This window comes from Juglans regia, chromosome 4 (assembly GCF_001411555.2).
Source record: "Juglans regia cultivar Chandler chromosome 4, Walnut 2.0, whole genome shotgun sequence".
NCBI lineage: Eukaryota > Viridiplantae > Streptophyta > Magnoliopsida > Fagales > Juglandaceae > Juglans > Juglans regia.
In genome coordinates, this window is record NC_049904.1 from 3,439,437 (window position 1) to 3,456,544 (window position 17,108).

At 35.6% G+C, this 17,108-nt stretch overlaps 2 protein-coding genes across 4 annotated transcripts in view; one reads left to right on the forward strand and one right to left on the reverse strand.

Moving 5' to 3' along the window:
* Positions 1-11,525, forward strand: part of LOC109006800 (E3 ubiquitin-protein ligase PRT6) — a 34,065-nt gene extending 22,540 nt beyond the window's left edge. For 2 of the 3 annotated variants that reach the window (XM_018986190.2, XM_018986193.2), the window contains exon 19: positions 6,932-7,392. The gene's annotated coding sequence lies outside the window, so the exon portion shown is untranslated. Of the gene's footprint in view, positions 1-6,931; positions 7,393-11,308 lie in introns of those variants that run through there. The other variant, XM_018986191.2, reaches the window with a different exon arrangement.
* Positions 1,238-5,226, reverse strand: LOC109006745. The gene is made up of 4 exons (XM_018986120.1): positions 5,035-5,226; positions 4,826-4,884; positions 1,834-1,985; positions 1,238-1,524 (listed from the first exon to the last, which is right to left on the reverse strand). The coding sequence occupies exons 1-4, from the start codon at positions 5,224-5,226 to the stop codon at positions 1,238-1,240; spliced, it is 690 nt and encodes a 229-aa protein (XP_018841665.1).
* Positions 11,526-17,108: the final 5,583 nt, after the last annotated feature.

Sequence of the window (17,108 nt, forward strand, 5' to 3'; positions counted from 1 at the left end):
CTCCAAGGAAGTTATCGATGTCCATGGACTGTATAGAGGGACTACTAGTTTCCTACATGTATTCAATTATTCTAGTTGTGGACAGACTCACAAAGTATGCCCATTTTGTTCCATTAATTTCCTTCAAATAGCATCATCTAGCTCTACGGTTTATCAATAATATCATGAAGCTTCATGGCATGCGAGACACATTTATCACAGATGGGCAACATTCACTAGCAAGTTCTGGCAAGAGTTATTCCAATCCAAGACCTTGAATTATACCTCGGTGTACCACTTTTCAGTCTTATGGCCAAACTGAGATCCTGAACTATACTCTAGAAGTTTCACAGGAGATTACCCTAAAGATGGGTACAAGTGGATTTCTTTGGCTAAATGGTGGTACAATAGTAGCTACCACCTCCCAACTAAAGTCTCTCCCTTTGAAGCCCTATACGAGTATCCCCCACTATGATAAATCCAACACACCTGACATGACAAAATTACAAGCAGTAGAGGAGCATATCAAAAGCAGGGCATAAATGTTACAGACACTTGAACAAAACTTAATACAAGCTTGAGAGTGCTAGAAGAAGAATGCAGACATGAAAAGGGAGGAGCAGAGCTTTGAAAACGGGGAATGGTTTTAACTGCGACCCCATCCATACAATCTGCATCTCGCAGAAAAGAAATAAGTTAGCATTGATATGCCATGGAATGTATAAGATACTCAAAAGAATCTCTAGAATGAGAGAGCATTTTGTAGGAATAATTCTCATTAATTCGTAGCATAGATACAAGGCAGTATTTATAAATTACATCAGAAGAAAATAAGGAAAGAATAAATTAAATGCTAACTTCTAAGGAAATTAAATCTCCTAGAATATTCACACATTTACAGCCAATATTCCCCTAGAATCCAGTAAAGTTGACCAGACAGATTTGGAAACTTTCCAACACTCCCCCTCAAGCTGGTCTAAAGATATCTTCCATGGCCAGCTTGTTGATTAAGTTTTCAAACTGTTTCTTTGGCAGTCCCTTTGTAAGTATGTTTGCTACTTGCTCAGCTGTCGAGATATAGGGTAAACAGATTACCCCACTATCTATTTTCTCCTTGATAAAATGCTTGTCCACCTCCACATGTTTTGTTCTATCATAAAGAACTGGATTGTGAGCAATAGCTATTGTAGCTTTATTATCTCAATACAGTTTCATTGGTAGTGAATTAGTAACCTTTAATTCTTCAGCAATCTTTTAATCAACAGTGCTTCACAAACTCCATGAGCAACAACCCCAAACTTGGCCTGGCCTCTGCACTACTCCTTGCCACCACATTTTGTTTCTTGTTGTGCCATGTTACTAAGTTCCCTCCAACAAATGTGCAATAGCCAGAAGTTGACCTTCTATCAGTGACACTTCCAGCCCAATCTGCATCAGTGTATATTTCAACTTGTCGATTTCCATGACCTCCAAATAATAAGCCTTTACCTGGAGTCCCCTTTAGGTACCTTAGGATTATGTAAACTGCATCAAAATGCTCAGGTCCTGGTGAGTGCATAAATTGGCTTACCACACTTGTTGCAAAAGCTATGTCAGGACGTGTGTGAGAAAGATAAAGGAGCTTCCCTACCAATCTTTGGTATTGTTCTCTATTGGTTACTTCTTCAGGTTTAGCTGGTTGAAGTGTTACTTATAAAAAAAAAAAAGAAGGTTTAGCTGGTTGAAGTCTTAGTTTTGGCTCTATAGGTGTTTCTTCTGCTTTACACCTTAGTAAATCTGTTTCTCCAAGTAAATCAAGAACATATTTTCGTTGGGAAACAAAAGTTTCTTTCTTTGACCTTGCAAACTCCATACCAAGGAAATACTTCAAGTTACCCAAGTCTTTGATCTCAAACTCTTTAGCAAGAATCTTCTTTAACCTCTCAAGCTCATTGTTGTCATCACTTGTCAGAATAATATCATTAACATAGACAATAAGAATAGCTACTTTGCCTCCACCAGTGTGTCTATAGAACATAGTGTGATCAGCTTGACCTTAGCAGTAGCTGTGACTCTTTACTATCTTCCCAAAGCGTTCAAACCAAGCTCTAGATGATTGTTCGAGTCCATACAATGATTTTCTCAATCTGCACACCTTGCCTTTGTCACCTTTGCCTTCAAAGCTTGGTGGTAGATCCATAAAAACTTCATTCTCTAGGTCTCCATTTAAGAAGACATTCTTCACATCTAATTGATATAATAAGGGCCAGTTGGAATGAACTACTTGAGTGAGTAACACACGGATTGAGTTCATCTTGGCTATAGGAGCAAATGTTTTTTAGTAGTCAATTCCATATGTTTGAGTGAACCCCTTCGCCACAAGTCTTGCTTTGTACCTCTCTATACTACCATAAGCCTTTTAACTGTAAATACCCATTTATAGCCAACAGTCTTCTTCTCCTCCAGTAGATCACCAATTTCCTAAGTGTCATTAGCAATTAGTGCATTCACCTCTTCTTGAACAGCCAATCTCCATTCCGAGTGATCCAGGGCTTCCTGAATGGTACTTGGAATAAACAGATGAGAAACACTTGATGTTAAGGCTTATGAGTAACAGAGAGTCTATGATAGGATAGATGTTTGGCAATAGAATGTGTGGTAGAAGTTCAAACTCCTTTCCTAAGGGCTATAGGCAGATCAAGATCAGCTGAATTATCAATAGATTGAGCAGGAGAAGAAGAGGTACCTGGAGTATTTGAATGACCAACTCGTGGAGGTGATGATGATTGGCCTTGCTCCGGATTCGAAGAATGATTTCTATTATTCTGAAGATCTCTTCTTTTGGTATAAACACGAAGCTCAGATGAGGGAATATTTGGAGTATTTCTTTCCCTGTTTGTGAATCACTCATGCCTTGTACCGATAGACTAGTATTTCCATTATTTTAACTAGGTAAAGTATGGGTTTCATGACCTTTTAAAGGAGAAGAATGGATGTCAATGTCAAGGAAAACATTAGGGAGAGGTGTAGAAGTTTTCCAGAACTCATCTTCACTTTTCTCTTTCTCCCCCTGAAGATAGTTATGGTTAAAATAAGGTTGTTTTTCAATAAAAATGACATCCATACTCGAGTGATTTTTTATTTTTTATTTTTTTTGTTATGGGATTAAAACATTTGTACCCTCTCTTATTAGGAGCATAAACGAGGAAAACACATTTTTCTGCCCTAGGATCAAGTTTGGATTGAAGATGGGTCAGTATATGAACAAAAATAGTGCACCCAAAAACTTTTAGTTGCAAATCTGATGTTATCCAACAAGTAGGGAAAATCTCCTTTAGGCAAACTAAAGGGGTGATGTATTTTAAAACTCGAGTAGGCATCCTATTAATGAGATAACATGCAGTTAAATGAGCATCAACCCATAAATATTTAGGAACATGCATAGAAAACAGTATGGCTCGTGCAACCTCTAATAAGTGACAATTTTTTCTCTTGGCAATGCCATTTTGTTGTGGGGTGCCACAACAAGTGGATTGATGTTGAATACCCTTTTCTGAAAGAAAAATTCTTAAACATTTGTTAAAGTATTCAGTACCATTGTTGGTTCTAAGAATACTGATTGTTGTTTGAAACTGATTTTCAACCATATTATAAAACTCCTTGAATATTTTTTCAACTTCAGATTTGTCACTTGTCAAATACACCCAACACAACTGTGTATGATCGTCAATAAACGTCACAAACCATTTTTTTCCAGATGCAGTAGTGATTTTTGAGGGACCCAAACATCACTATGGATTAAATAAAAAGGTTTTGAAGCACGATAAATTTTTTATTTATAAGTGTTTCGATGACTCGTGGATAAATGACAAGTATCACAATGAAGAGAGTTGCAATCCAAGGTTTTAAATAAGCTTGGAAACAAACGTACAGATGTTGAACTAGTACTACTACTCAAACCCGAGCTTGTTTATTGTTGAATAGGTTCTCATCGAAATAATAGAGTCTATCAATCATCCTAGCACTTCCAATCATCCTTCCTGAGAGTTGGTCCTGAAATTCACAATGGGAATCGAAAAATATGATACGACAATTAGAATCCCGTGAGAGTTTACTAATAGACAGTAGATTACAAGCAAGTTTAGGGACGTGAAGGACTAATTTTAGTTTGATTTTCTCAAAGATTTGGACATATCCTGTTTTGGCAATGGATGAAAAACTCTCATCTGCAATTCTAACGTTTTTATTACCAGGACAAGGGTAATAAGATTGAAACAATTGTGAGGTATTAGTCATATGATCAGGTGCACCAGAATCAATAATCCATGGTGCAAGAGCTAAGCCACAAGAGTAGGCACTAGAGATATCTCTTGTTTGGACCAAGGAACCAGCAGGAAGACCGAATGTAGGAGTGGATTTCAGCAATTGAAGAAAGTGATCCACCTACTCAGCACTCAAGAAATTAGCCTTGGCTTCATTTTGCTTTCCATGGAGTTTCCAGCAAGTCTCTCGAGTGTGGTGTGGCTTATTACAATAATCGCACCATACTCTAGGCTTTTCTTCAAAACTCCTGTTACAATCCCACATCGACTAAGTATAGGATTGGTTGGTAGTTTATAAGCTTCTAGACACCCTTTTCTTGTAAGCTGGTTTTCAAGAGTGAGTTCTACCTAGTGGGTTCATAACAAATGGTATCAGAGCTATCCCATGTATGCAGTCCATGTTGACACGGTTGCAATCGTGCGGCACAAGGATTATGGCATTCTCTGCCATCTTCTTATTGTGATTGCAATCATCAGGATTTTTCCATTCATAATCATTGAATAAGTCTAAATCCTGCCATAGTCCCTTGAGAACATTTAAATACCTTGTTACACTGCCTTCTCCTTGGTGAGTATTGCTGATCTTTTGCTGCAATTCATATATCTGAGAGTAATTTCCAAGGTCAGAGTACATCTAACTAACATTGTCCCAGAGTTCCTTTGCAGTAGAATAGCACATGTAAATTGCGCTAATCTCTTCGTCCATAGCATTCACAAGCCACACCATCACCATGGAATTCTCAGCATCTCATACAACATGGGATGGGTCTGTTTTCTCGGGCTCCTTGGTTTCACCAGTCAGATACCATATCTTCCCTATCCCTCGAATATACATCCAGACTGATTGTGACCACCGCAGGAAGTTAGCCTCCTTTAGTAGTATGTTGGTGATTTGGACCGGTTCAAGTTTGGTTTCGGGTTTGGCCTTGTTTGAAGTATCAGCCATGGTGAAAGGTTTGACAGCAACAGAAGAGAAGGGCAGAGATGAAGAAGGAAGAAAACTCAGGAGATTAGGGTCAGATTTGAGCCGCCAAAGAAATTAAGGTTTTAGACGAATCAGAGTGGCGCAGTGGAAGCGTGCTGGGCCCATAACTCACAAGTCTTAGGATTGGAACCTGGCTCTGATACCATCTAGAATGAGAGAGCAATTTGTAGGAATAATTCTCATTAATTCGCAGAGATACAAGGCAGTATTTATAAATTACAGCAGAAGAAAACAAGGAAAGATTAAATTAAATGCTAACTTCCAATCAAACTAAATTTCCTAGAATATTCACACATTTACAGAAAATATTCCATCCAGTAAAGTTGACTAGACAGATTTGGAAACTTTCCAACAAAATCGGATAAATAGCTTACCAGTGGAAGCTCCAGAAGGATCTAGAGTACACACCACCTTCCATGTGTCCCTTTTGAAGAAGAAGCTTGGCCAGATGGTCAACAAAACTTCCATGGGTTAATGACAAGGGTCATCTTGGAACGGATCCCATCCAGATGTTAAATCAGAAAGAAATACGAGGAGAGGAAAGCACAGAAGAACCGAGCTTCTAGTTCATTAGGAAGGCCAAGCCGAAGAAGATGCCGCCTGGGTACGGAAAGGATGGCTGAAGGCTACCTATACCTTTGAGGCCTAGGTTTTCTAAGGCAGGGGGAGCTGTAACAGTCCTGTGGGTGCCCTTGAACATAGGTGCTGGTGAAGTAAAGGAGGGCAAGGGAAGTGAAGGGGCCAAAACGAGAAGACTGTGGGAGAGGAAAGTTATAAGGGACCTACGACTATGATTCGAAGTGAAAATTGAACGGTGCAAGTTAAAGGGAGAAGTTTCTGGAGAGAGGCTTGGGGGGATCAATTCTCAAGCTCTTTGGAACAGATTGGATTTGGTTGCATTAGACATTTAAGTTGGCTGACTTTTGAAATTTGAATGCGCTGAATGGAACAGTAGCGTTTGGGGCAACAAAATAAGGAACAACTGAGCTAGTGGTTTTTCTTATAGAAAATGTTATGTTTTGTTAATATTCTTGTCAGTTGGCCCAGCTACCTTGAATTATCCAGAAACGCGTTCTCTTGAACTTAGTACTTTTAATCATGCGATTAAAATAAAGCTTAGTCCAGGAATTATTCAATGGAATTCATTTATCAGTCTGATTTGGAGGTTACACACCATCGCCCGACCTTGCCTTTCAGCATTGGCTAGTGCTCAATTTCGATTCCTTTGATCTTTACTGTGCTTATTCTTTATTAGTTTAGTCATAAGGGAACTCAAGTTTCACATTTCTTGAGATGACTGCATATGCCAAGACCTTCTGCAGCTTCAGGGCAGGAGCTTTTAGGGCTTTTTGTTTGTGAATATTACAGCTGTGACAGACTTCTAGGAAGATCCCCTTTTGCCTCGTGGTTATAAAGTTATATTCCATTAACTGCCGATGGGAAGCATCCAATTTGATGAATCATACTTTCCTCATTCTGTCTGTGAGATGGGGTCATCTTTGGTAAGGATTATCTGTACAATTTATTTTGTCATTGAGATTATTTCCTACCACTGCCCTGGTTTGTGTAAAAGTGATTCAAGTGGCCCAGTACCTTACATTTTTTACGTTGGAATAAAGATTTGCATTCCATGAACCGCTTCTCATCCAGCTACATTCATTTGCAGATAATACCATAATTTTCTGTCCACAAGCTCAATATTTGACGCGGACGGTGGATTTGGCTGCTGCTCATGGTTGTACAGTTTGCACATAATGTTTTTCCTTTTCAAGAACTCTAGCTTTTACGCGTTTCCCCCACTTGTCTTCTGTTTCCGTCAGGTGGAATGGTGGGGCTGCTGCCGCTCCAAGGATACTATGAAAACTTATATGCTTCGTCCCTGTTCTTTTTCCTTATATTCATATATATAGATCTATATATGTTTCTGTTTCTGCTTTTACTTCTCTGTTATTTTTTTAGGGGAGAGAAGGGGGGAGGGATAAGGGGGCTGGTGTTGGAAAATGGGTGTGGTTGAATCAATCACACTAACCAACCACTTATGTAAGTAGTTGTAGTTCCTTTTGTAGATGAGCATCTTGTACATAAATGATCATCCGTCGCTGGACTCTAAATTTCTATTTTTTTTTACATTTTATCTGAACCCTTCTAGTGTTTCCTCAAAGTTTAGGGCAAGACTGCTCATAACCGTGCCCCTAAACAGGAGTTAAGTCAGCACACCTTACTATGATTCTTCTCTGTTGCCGAGACCTTGAGCACGGTCAGCATATAGATCATTTTATGAGGCGCTGTGATAGCTCTCAAAATTATTTTGCAGCTCTGTAGAGACTCAATCCTGCATACACGAGTTTACGACAATTTTGTAGCCTGTCTGTAATGAATCTCCACTAGGCCTAGTTGTTTTTACATAGGAGTTGAGATTAAAGTGATTAAAGTTAAAAGTTGAATAAAATATTGTTAAAATATTTTTTTAATATTATTATTGTTTTGGGATTCGAAAAAGTTGAATTGTTTATTTTATTTTGTGTAGGAATTTGAAAAAGTTGTAATAATTAGATGAGATGAATTTAGAGGAATTGTGAAATCAAAAGAGAAAAATAAAAGAAAATGCAAAAAGCTCTGTAGACATTTGTTATCAAACTCATTAAATATTGACAAGGTATAGTCGAAGGAAAAAAAACTTACCAAGGCTTCGTTTGGTTATACAAATGAGATGAGATAAGAAATTTATAAATAGTAGTAAGATAATTTGTGAATAGTAAGGAAATATTTTGCTTTAAGATTATTTTTGTTGGGATTTGAAAATTTTTAATTGTTTTTTGTTTTGCGTAGAAGTTATAAAAAATTGTAATGATTAGATAATGATTAGATGAAATAATTAAAAATTGAAAATTGAAAAATATTGTGTTTGAATGGTGTTTAGTTGTTGAGATGAGATTAGATGATTTGAAAGGTTTGTTAAATCAAAATAGGCTTAAATCTTGGTTAACAAAAAAAACAAAAAATTGAGAAGAGTAAGCAGAAATCTTCTTTTTGTTTAACTAATATAAGGAGTTCTCTTAAGAAATTCACAGGGTTGTAAATTTAAATCTCTCTTAGCAAGGGAATGTTGATCCAAAATTTCCTTTTTATGTTTCAATCAACAGTTTTGGATCGGACAACTAGGCCTAAGTGTTTCTAAACCTCAGACAACCTTTTATTTATTTTTTATTTTCTCTTCCCAGGAACCAGGCCGGCAAATGTCTTGGAAATATGTGTTTATAATCTCACGGCCGCATGGAATGTTTGTTGGAGGCATGATTAAGGATGATTTGTGATGTATAGTATGGGATGATGGGTAGCAAAGTCTTTCTCTATCTATCCCGACAAATCTCAATTCCTTTTTTCGAAACAATGGAGGTTGGTGTCATATTTAGAGCACCCCGGCCTAGTCCAAAGCATTCTTTCTTGGCGTCTCTTAGGCTGCGTTTACATGTTGAACTAAACTGAGCTAAGTTGAGTTTTTTATGAATAATTATGAATGGAGTTATGTGAGATCTATTTAAACTGAGTTTAAAGTGTGTTTGGATGTTAAGATGAATTTAATATTTTTTATAGAAAATTAAAAAAGATTGTGAGTTTCACGTATAAAGATATTTTAAGTTAAAAAAAGTTGTAGGTCTCACATGTAAGAAGGTTTTGAGTTGGAATGAGTTTAGTAATTTGAGAGTTGAGTGTTTGGATGTTAGACTCAGTTTAAAATTAGACTAAACTCAACTGTTGCGCTCAACTGAGTTTGGGAACTAAACGCAACATTAGAGTTGGCAACTACATTTTGACGTAGCCATTTAACCCGCACCTTGCAATTATAGCAATAATAGATACTCTATTCTCACTACTTCGTGAAGTTCATGCAACTCCTATCATGCATGCTAAAATTTATTTAGCTCGAGTACACTATGTTAAGGGTGATTCTTAGTTTCTCATATCAATCATCCAGCACCCCCATCCTAGAGGTAATGGGACCTTAACTCCATTATTGATATCCATGCAATCTTACCATTTTGACAATCTTGGTATTAGAATATTACCATACTTATTATAAAATAATTCATAATATTTAGTATGTATAATAATATGACTTATTCTCTACCATATTTAGTTTATTATGTGAATTAGTCAGCATTAACTTATTGTATTTTCATTGTTTCTCTAGTCTCATTCACCTATAAATAGGGACACATGTTATGTATTAAAAAAAATTTGACAATAGCAAAGATGTAGCCCTCAAAGTCTTTCTCCCTCCTTCTCCTCTCCTTTTCTATTATATTTTATTTTATTTTTTGTCATGATATTAGAGCCCTTGACTAATGCTACGCTTGATTATGTGGACTATTTCTTTTAAAGTTATTCCGCTAGCTTTACCTCTCACAAAATTTCTTAGTTACGTCCCTTTTGAAATCTGATTTTTCTCATACGAGATTACCAATTAACTGTACGAGTTGTCGTTGTCATTTCGGCATAAGAGCCATCGATTTCCTAATATCTCTTGCAACAATTTTCCATTCGTGATAAGTCTCAAATTTAACGTGTTGTTTGATGCTCTTTCATGTTCACACACATTCTACAAAAGCTTCCTACACACTTAATGGATCTTTATTTGTGATAAGTCTTATATTCAACGTGTTATTTTTCGTTCACATTCTCCAAAGGCTTCCTACGCACTTAACAGATTGTCGTTTGTGACAAGTCTCATAATCAACATGTTATTTGGTATTCTTTTCCATTTGCCACATGTTCCCCAGAGGCTTTCTACGCACTTAACGGATCTCTATCCGTGATAAGTCTTGTATTCAACGTGTTATTTGGTATTCTTTTCCGTTCACCACTCGTATTTTAGAGGCTTCCTATGGACTTAACATTTCTCTACCCTCATTGTCATCATTAATCTCATACATTAGTTTGTTTTCGCCTGCCATCCACTTGTGTCATGCACCATAGAGACACCTTTTGTCGGGTCATTAATCAGATCCCTAAGTCTCATCCACCTGGATGATAGCATGATCTTATTTACGAATTCAATATGATGTTTTTATCATCATTTTGAGTTTGAGGAGAATGTTAGAATATTACTATACTTATTATAGAATATATTCATAATATTTTAGTATGTATGGGTAATATGACTTATTCTCTTCAATATATAGTTTATTGTATAAATCGGCTAGTATCAATCAATATCATTGATTTATTCTATTTTCATTCTTTCTCTAGCCGACTAGTCTCATTCACTTATAAATAGGTACATATCTCATGTATTTAGGAATAATTGACAATAGTAAAAATGTAGCCTGCAAAGTCTCTCTCCCTCCTCTCTTCCCCATCTCCTTTTCTATTATATTTATTTTATTTTCTATCATTTGGAGAGCTCAGAAAACCTACTGTTCGGCTAACCCCACTCCATCATCCATAATGTGGTCAAATAGGCTTTTATCTTTTGACATATCAGACTCCATTCTCGTATATTTGATCTCTTCTTTTATTTTTGATAGTGTGAATTCTCTGTGACAAACTTTGTGCTTCTGTTTATATTATTCAATCCCATATTTGTCAAGAAAACGAAAACAAATCGATTTATTACATGAATATCTAATATGGTAAAGCTCAGAAATACGGCTTAGTGAGGCTTCTTAGGATAAGTATCCTCTTCATCTCAAGTGAGATGGGTAGCATCCATTTAATCTAAGAAAAATGATAGACCTACCGATTATGTATACCGATTATATGTATCAAAATGTGTGTTTTTTTTTAGTATTGTGTTTTTTCTTTTGTATTTTTTTTAAATACACAAAAAAACGCTGCAAAAAAATAAAAAAGAATAAAAATGTTTTAACATTGTCGGTAGAAAAGCTCGATAGCTTTTGTCAGTGGCGTAGCAACGTCCTTAATATAAACATGAGTTATTTTATTCATTCACTTGCTAACATGATGTACAATGACAAAAATATTCAATTGTTTTTCACTAAATGGATTCTATCTATCTCACTTGAATCTTTGGATTGGACAGGCAATAGAGATGGACACTGTTATCTATAAGGCGGGCTTTCAATTCTGAGCACCTGCAGTGGCAACAAGGATGAGAAAGACAAATAACCAACCATGTATGCCTTCAATGATCAATGCCTCTCATCTTCCTTATGGAATGGGCTCCTCCTTACGAGATCTAGAATCTTGGATGAATCTTTTTATTGTCTAATCTTGTATGGCAGATTAATTAAAAGTATTGTATTCTATTTGTGAATTTCTCATTACTATCTTTAGCTTATCTTTTAACTTTATTATTAGTTTTTACTAAAAAGTGTTGTACTCTTAAGGTTTCTTCATGTGTCATATTAATTCATTCAAATACTAAAATGCAACCCACTTTTTTCAAAAGTGTCTATTTTTTATTATCACGTAATAAAACTTTTATACATAGTTTGACTTATGTCATGTAATAACTTATACCATTCAGCTGATATGACATAGTTCATTAACTCATTGATTATCTCTTTTATGAAAAAATAAAATAAAATTCAAGGTTGATAAGTAATGTGACATTAATATAGTATAGGGCTACTACCTGACCTATATACGAGCTGCTACCCGCCCTAAATACAGGCTGGTAGCCATCCTCCCTAGACTCTGGAAACCACCATCCGGTCACCCATCCAACCCAAAAAGTCACAACCCATCAACTATCCAACTTAGAAAATTGCAGCACATCAATCATCCCCAAGGTCGTTGTCGTTGGTCTCAGTTGTCACTTATTTTAGACCCACAACTATAAGAGTTGGTCTCAACCAATAGAAATATGACTCATTGTCACGACCATAGGTCTTAAACATCACATATTTGAGTCCCATGAGTGCGACCGTTGGTCTCAGTCAACACAAGTTTGAAACTCGCACCCATATGAAACATCACATATGAAGAATTATGGGTTGGGTTATTTTTTTAGATTATATAGATAAACTAAGTAGGCAGGCAGGCAAAAACTTGGGTGACCTCCCTACGGCAACTAAGTAACAAAATTTCAACCTCTTTGCCTGCATGTTGTGGGTTTCGCACCCATTTTCGTTTCTCAACAGGTGGGGTGGATGGTTGGGATGGAGCAAGTTTAGATAACCCGCTTCCAGCCTTAATAGAATGTGATATAAGAGGGATGAGAATATAGTGTTTTACTAAAAGGAATTGCTATAAATGAGAATGACTATATTTGTTAATTGTCAAATTTTATTAAAACCAAAATTACGTCCCACACCTTACTTTTAAAGCCCTTTTTAGGAAAAGCTTTTTACTTTGAGGAAATGCAACTTTGATTTTTTCAAGTTTCAACCATTAAAACTCACAAACTAGGTTCATTTTTGTTGATATCCTCTTATGATTGCAAAATTAAGTTTTGATAAACAAGCAAATCGCCTTCGTATCGTAAAGAATGGAGTAGCATACTACAAAAACATAGTTCCAAATCTAAGGCTATAAGGATTGAAATTGTAATGAAATCAAATCTAAGTGTTACAAGAGTTCCATTCCCGAAGTTATCCAAAATAATAATGCTACATATCATATTCTCATTCTATTTTTATCCTACTATATAAAATATGATACTTTTATCATCCTTAGATTAAACCTTATTTTTTAAAAAGAAAATTTAAAAAGTTGATGAGGAATGCCACTTCATCGTAGAGAGATGAAAATAGAATGAGAGTATGGTAGACAGAATTTCTCTATATAGAAATACCTTAGTACATTGTAGCATCTCCTTGGTTTAGCTCTACAAATCTCATGCCAATGCTCATGGGGTGCATCAAGAACTTCTTGACACATCTATGCACACGTCGCCTCTTGCTTATGATAGAAATTAAGATATCATCAAAATTGAAATGGGAAAAAGAATGAGGAGTATGAGGGAGAGAGAGAAACTTTGACAATATTCATTCTTAAGTCCTTGATGTTCTTAGATTGTATGGCTTAGCCTCAAGTCAAATACTTTAAGATGAGGTTGGCTTTGACATCATTGTAATAATCCAAGGAAAGGTCAAGGCACATCTATGCCTATACACTAAAAAGATTAATAATCAAGGTTACTACTAAGATTTCATGGAATTATTATAAATTGTAAGAATTTGTTTCTCCCATGAATGCAATATGAGATTTCATTGACCACTCTAGCATACTAAATTCAAGGTATTACAATTTTTTCCTTTAAACCCCAATGTTTTCGTCAGACCATCTGTTGCAAATAGCACGGATTAAGTCCCACATTTTTTGTTCAAATTAATCCTAATACCATTTGTAAAGGTTCAAGAAAAACCTAAGCCATAGATATGACTTATAATCTAAAGTAATAGTTAATTTTGTAATTGGAGTTCGTGTGCATCATTACAAATTGCAAGGGCTTTTTTCTCCCAGATAATCTGGGATCTCATCCACCACTTTCTTATATTAAATTTGAGATATCACATATCCATCATCTTCGCCATTTTTAAAAAATAATTAGGAGTTTGCTCACCTGTCTAGGTTAATTGTTATTTTTTTTTTCTCCCAAATCCATATAGGGTGAGTGAATTGGCTGAGTGGCTCAGGTTTTGAAAATCCACTATCCATCCTAACTTTGAAAATCCACTATCTATCGATAAATATTACACATTTTATGTGTTTGATACTTTAATTAATTATCTCTCTCATTTTTTTTCTCTATTGATGATTTTGAATATAAACTACTACTTTTATATTCCAATTACATGTGCTTTGTCATATTACCATTTTTATCACTTTAAAATTAGATTTCAATATTCTGTAGCGATGTATTTTAAAGTCAAGGAATGTGAATGATTGAGCACCCTTTAGAGGAGTTCCCAAATCATACTCCTTACTATTGAGTATTGTGGAGTTTGGTCCACACCGCTAGAGCGGAGGCAAGTCAGAGAATTCGCTCAAGACCGCTCAACAGTGAGCTCAAGCAGATGTGATACAGAGAGTTCGTTTGACACCGCTCAACATACCGCTCGAGCGGAAGTAAGTCAAAGAGTTCACTCAAGAGCCCTCGACAGTGAGCTCAAGCGGATGCGATACAGAGAGTTCGTTCAACACCGCTCGAGAACATACCGCTCGAGCGAAGGCAAGTCAGAGAGTTCGCTCAAGAGCCTCTTGACACATGGCTCAAGCAGTTGACGGGAACCAGGTTCGCTCGATGCGCGCTTGACACGCCGCTCGAGCGAACATCGCTATTATTGAAATTTTAAGATTTTTCAGTGAGTGTACAGTAGTCACCCAATATTGTATTGTGATTCCTCAAGTAATAAAAATCAACTGCAGCTCCCGTGGACGTAGGCAATTTGTCGAACTACGTAAATCATGTGTCGTGTGATTGTTTGATTGCTCTATTCGCATTTAATTTCAATCTTTTGTCATCGTTTTTCACAACACTTACTTTGGTGGGTCTTAAAATATGACAAAGTTTAGAAGAAATTTGTTTTGTTTCTTAATTTAAGAAAATATATATATTTTGTTTTGAAATCACGCATGACAAACTCAAACATTCTAACAAAAGCCAAGTTACAAGGATTAATGTTTTAGAATTAGTAATATTACATATAGTTTTAGGATGTACAAATTTAGTGTTGAAAAAAATAGGAACCACAATAAAAGTTTTATAAGCGAGAAGGGTTGTAAATAAACAATACAATTTGACTATCCACTCAAGATTAGCTCAATCAAAATTAAATTCGACTTGATTCATTATTAAATGAGGTGTTATTGAACACACAATTATGATCGATTATTAAAAAAATATAACTCATACAAAACTTAGCTCGTATAAATTTGAATAAAATGAATAACTTCATATTTATTTAATTTTTTTGTAGTATTACCTTTATACGTATTATGAGAATATTGAAAGAGGTTAGGGCAATTCATATTTCTACTACCAAGCGTGTTACTTGAATCCTTATTAATCTAATTGTTGATATATTTATATACAAATTTTATAGAGATATTAGCAAAAAGTGAAAGTTTATCTTTCAATATTTTTAAATAAAGTTATAAAATACAACATAAATAATCTTTTTCTTCTAAATGAATCAACTCGTAAACAAGCACAAATTCCTCAAATATAAAACGAGATATTCATGAGCGTAAAATCTAACTTGATGAAAAGTTTGAGCTCAACATGTGTTTGAATAAAAATTAAATGAACTTAATTTGACCACCCTCTACTCGCTCGAGCTTGACTCATTTACACTTTTGCATGTAGATCCTATATGTGTCTCACTTTTTCAAAACAACTGTGCAGAGATCATAAACGATTGTTAAACAAAAAATGCTATCTATACTTGCAATTTTACTTATATATTCTTACGTGCTAATATGTAAGCTACTGAAAATGGTAAAAATATTAATAAAATGGGGTTGCCATTTGCGTATAATATTGTGCGTAAAATTATCCTTATGTGCAATACTATATTCGCCAATGGCACAATAATATATCCAATTTTGAAATGTAAGCATAAACACACAACCTTATTACATGACCAAAGGATTGGGGAACTCTCTCTTGGGTTTCTAAGGTGAGATGATAGTTTGCTAGCAGCAAGTTGTCTCCTTGGAGGAATCTAGTGGAGTTTCCAGTATTACAATTCAAATGGAGGATGATTTATCATTGTTATGTGGTAATTTGTCTCTGACAGAAAAGGAGAAAAAGGGTGTTGAGATAGATGTGGGCGATGTTGAAGACACAATTCTACATGGTAAATGTTTGATTGGTAAGTGATTGTTGAGAAGCCATTCGATCTTAAGGCCTTTTGTACAACTATGTTGAAGATCTGGAAGGTGTCTAGGACTATAAGTATTTTAGATTTGGGTTATAACATGTTTATCATGGAATTTCAGTCCTTAAGTGGCTTAATAAAAGTTAAGAAGGGTTGTCCATGGATATCTAATAGAAATCTGGGGATGCTCAATGACTTTGATGGTTTCACATCTATAAAGGAGATAAGTTTGATAAGGAATTTTTTTGGATACAAATTTACAGTCTTTCCTTGGATAGTATGAATAAACTGGTAGGAGAAAATGTAGGATCTGATCTTGATTCTTTGCTAATTGTTGATGTTGATGAAAATGGTATTGGTTGGGATAAGTACTTATGAGTCAAAGTGTTGCTTGATCTTCAATAATCATTAATTCGTAGACTTATGGTTAAAATTGGCGGGCTCATTACTTGGATTACATGTAAATACGAGAGACTTCTAAAGTTCTGTTTCTCCTATGGTGTAATTCAACATTGTAGTTTTGGATATATTCGTGCATTGCATTCAAGCTCCAATAAACCAAATGACCCAAAGAAATATGGGGTGTGACTTAGGGCTTCACAAACATCGATTCTAAAGAAGAATGGAAATGTTTCTATAAATTCATCAGGATTGTTAGAGAAGGAAACATACAGCAAAAGGATGGTGACTGATGCAGTTTCTGCTGATGGTGGAGAAACTGTTGATGGCAGTTTCCAAGTTGCACAAGTTCAGGGACAGGTAACTACTGAAGTTTAAAATTTGAAATATGGCAATCAAGATATAACAGTCAAAACAGCTACTGTTGTGGAAAAAAAGTTACATTTCTCCCCTGTTTTGTGTGAGTCTTCTTCAGGAGTCATAGGAGATAGAGGTAAGGAAGAAATATGTTTGGGTGGAAAGATTAATGAATGCCCTTATCAAGAGTCTACTGTAAAACTTGTAGTGGGTCTTTCAAAGTCAATTCCTAATATGGATGGTGACTGTACTTTGCAAGTGGAAATGTCACCAGGTCTCGAAATAGGACAATCTTTC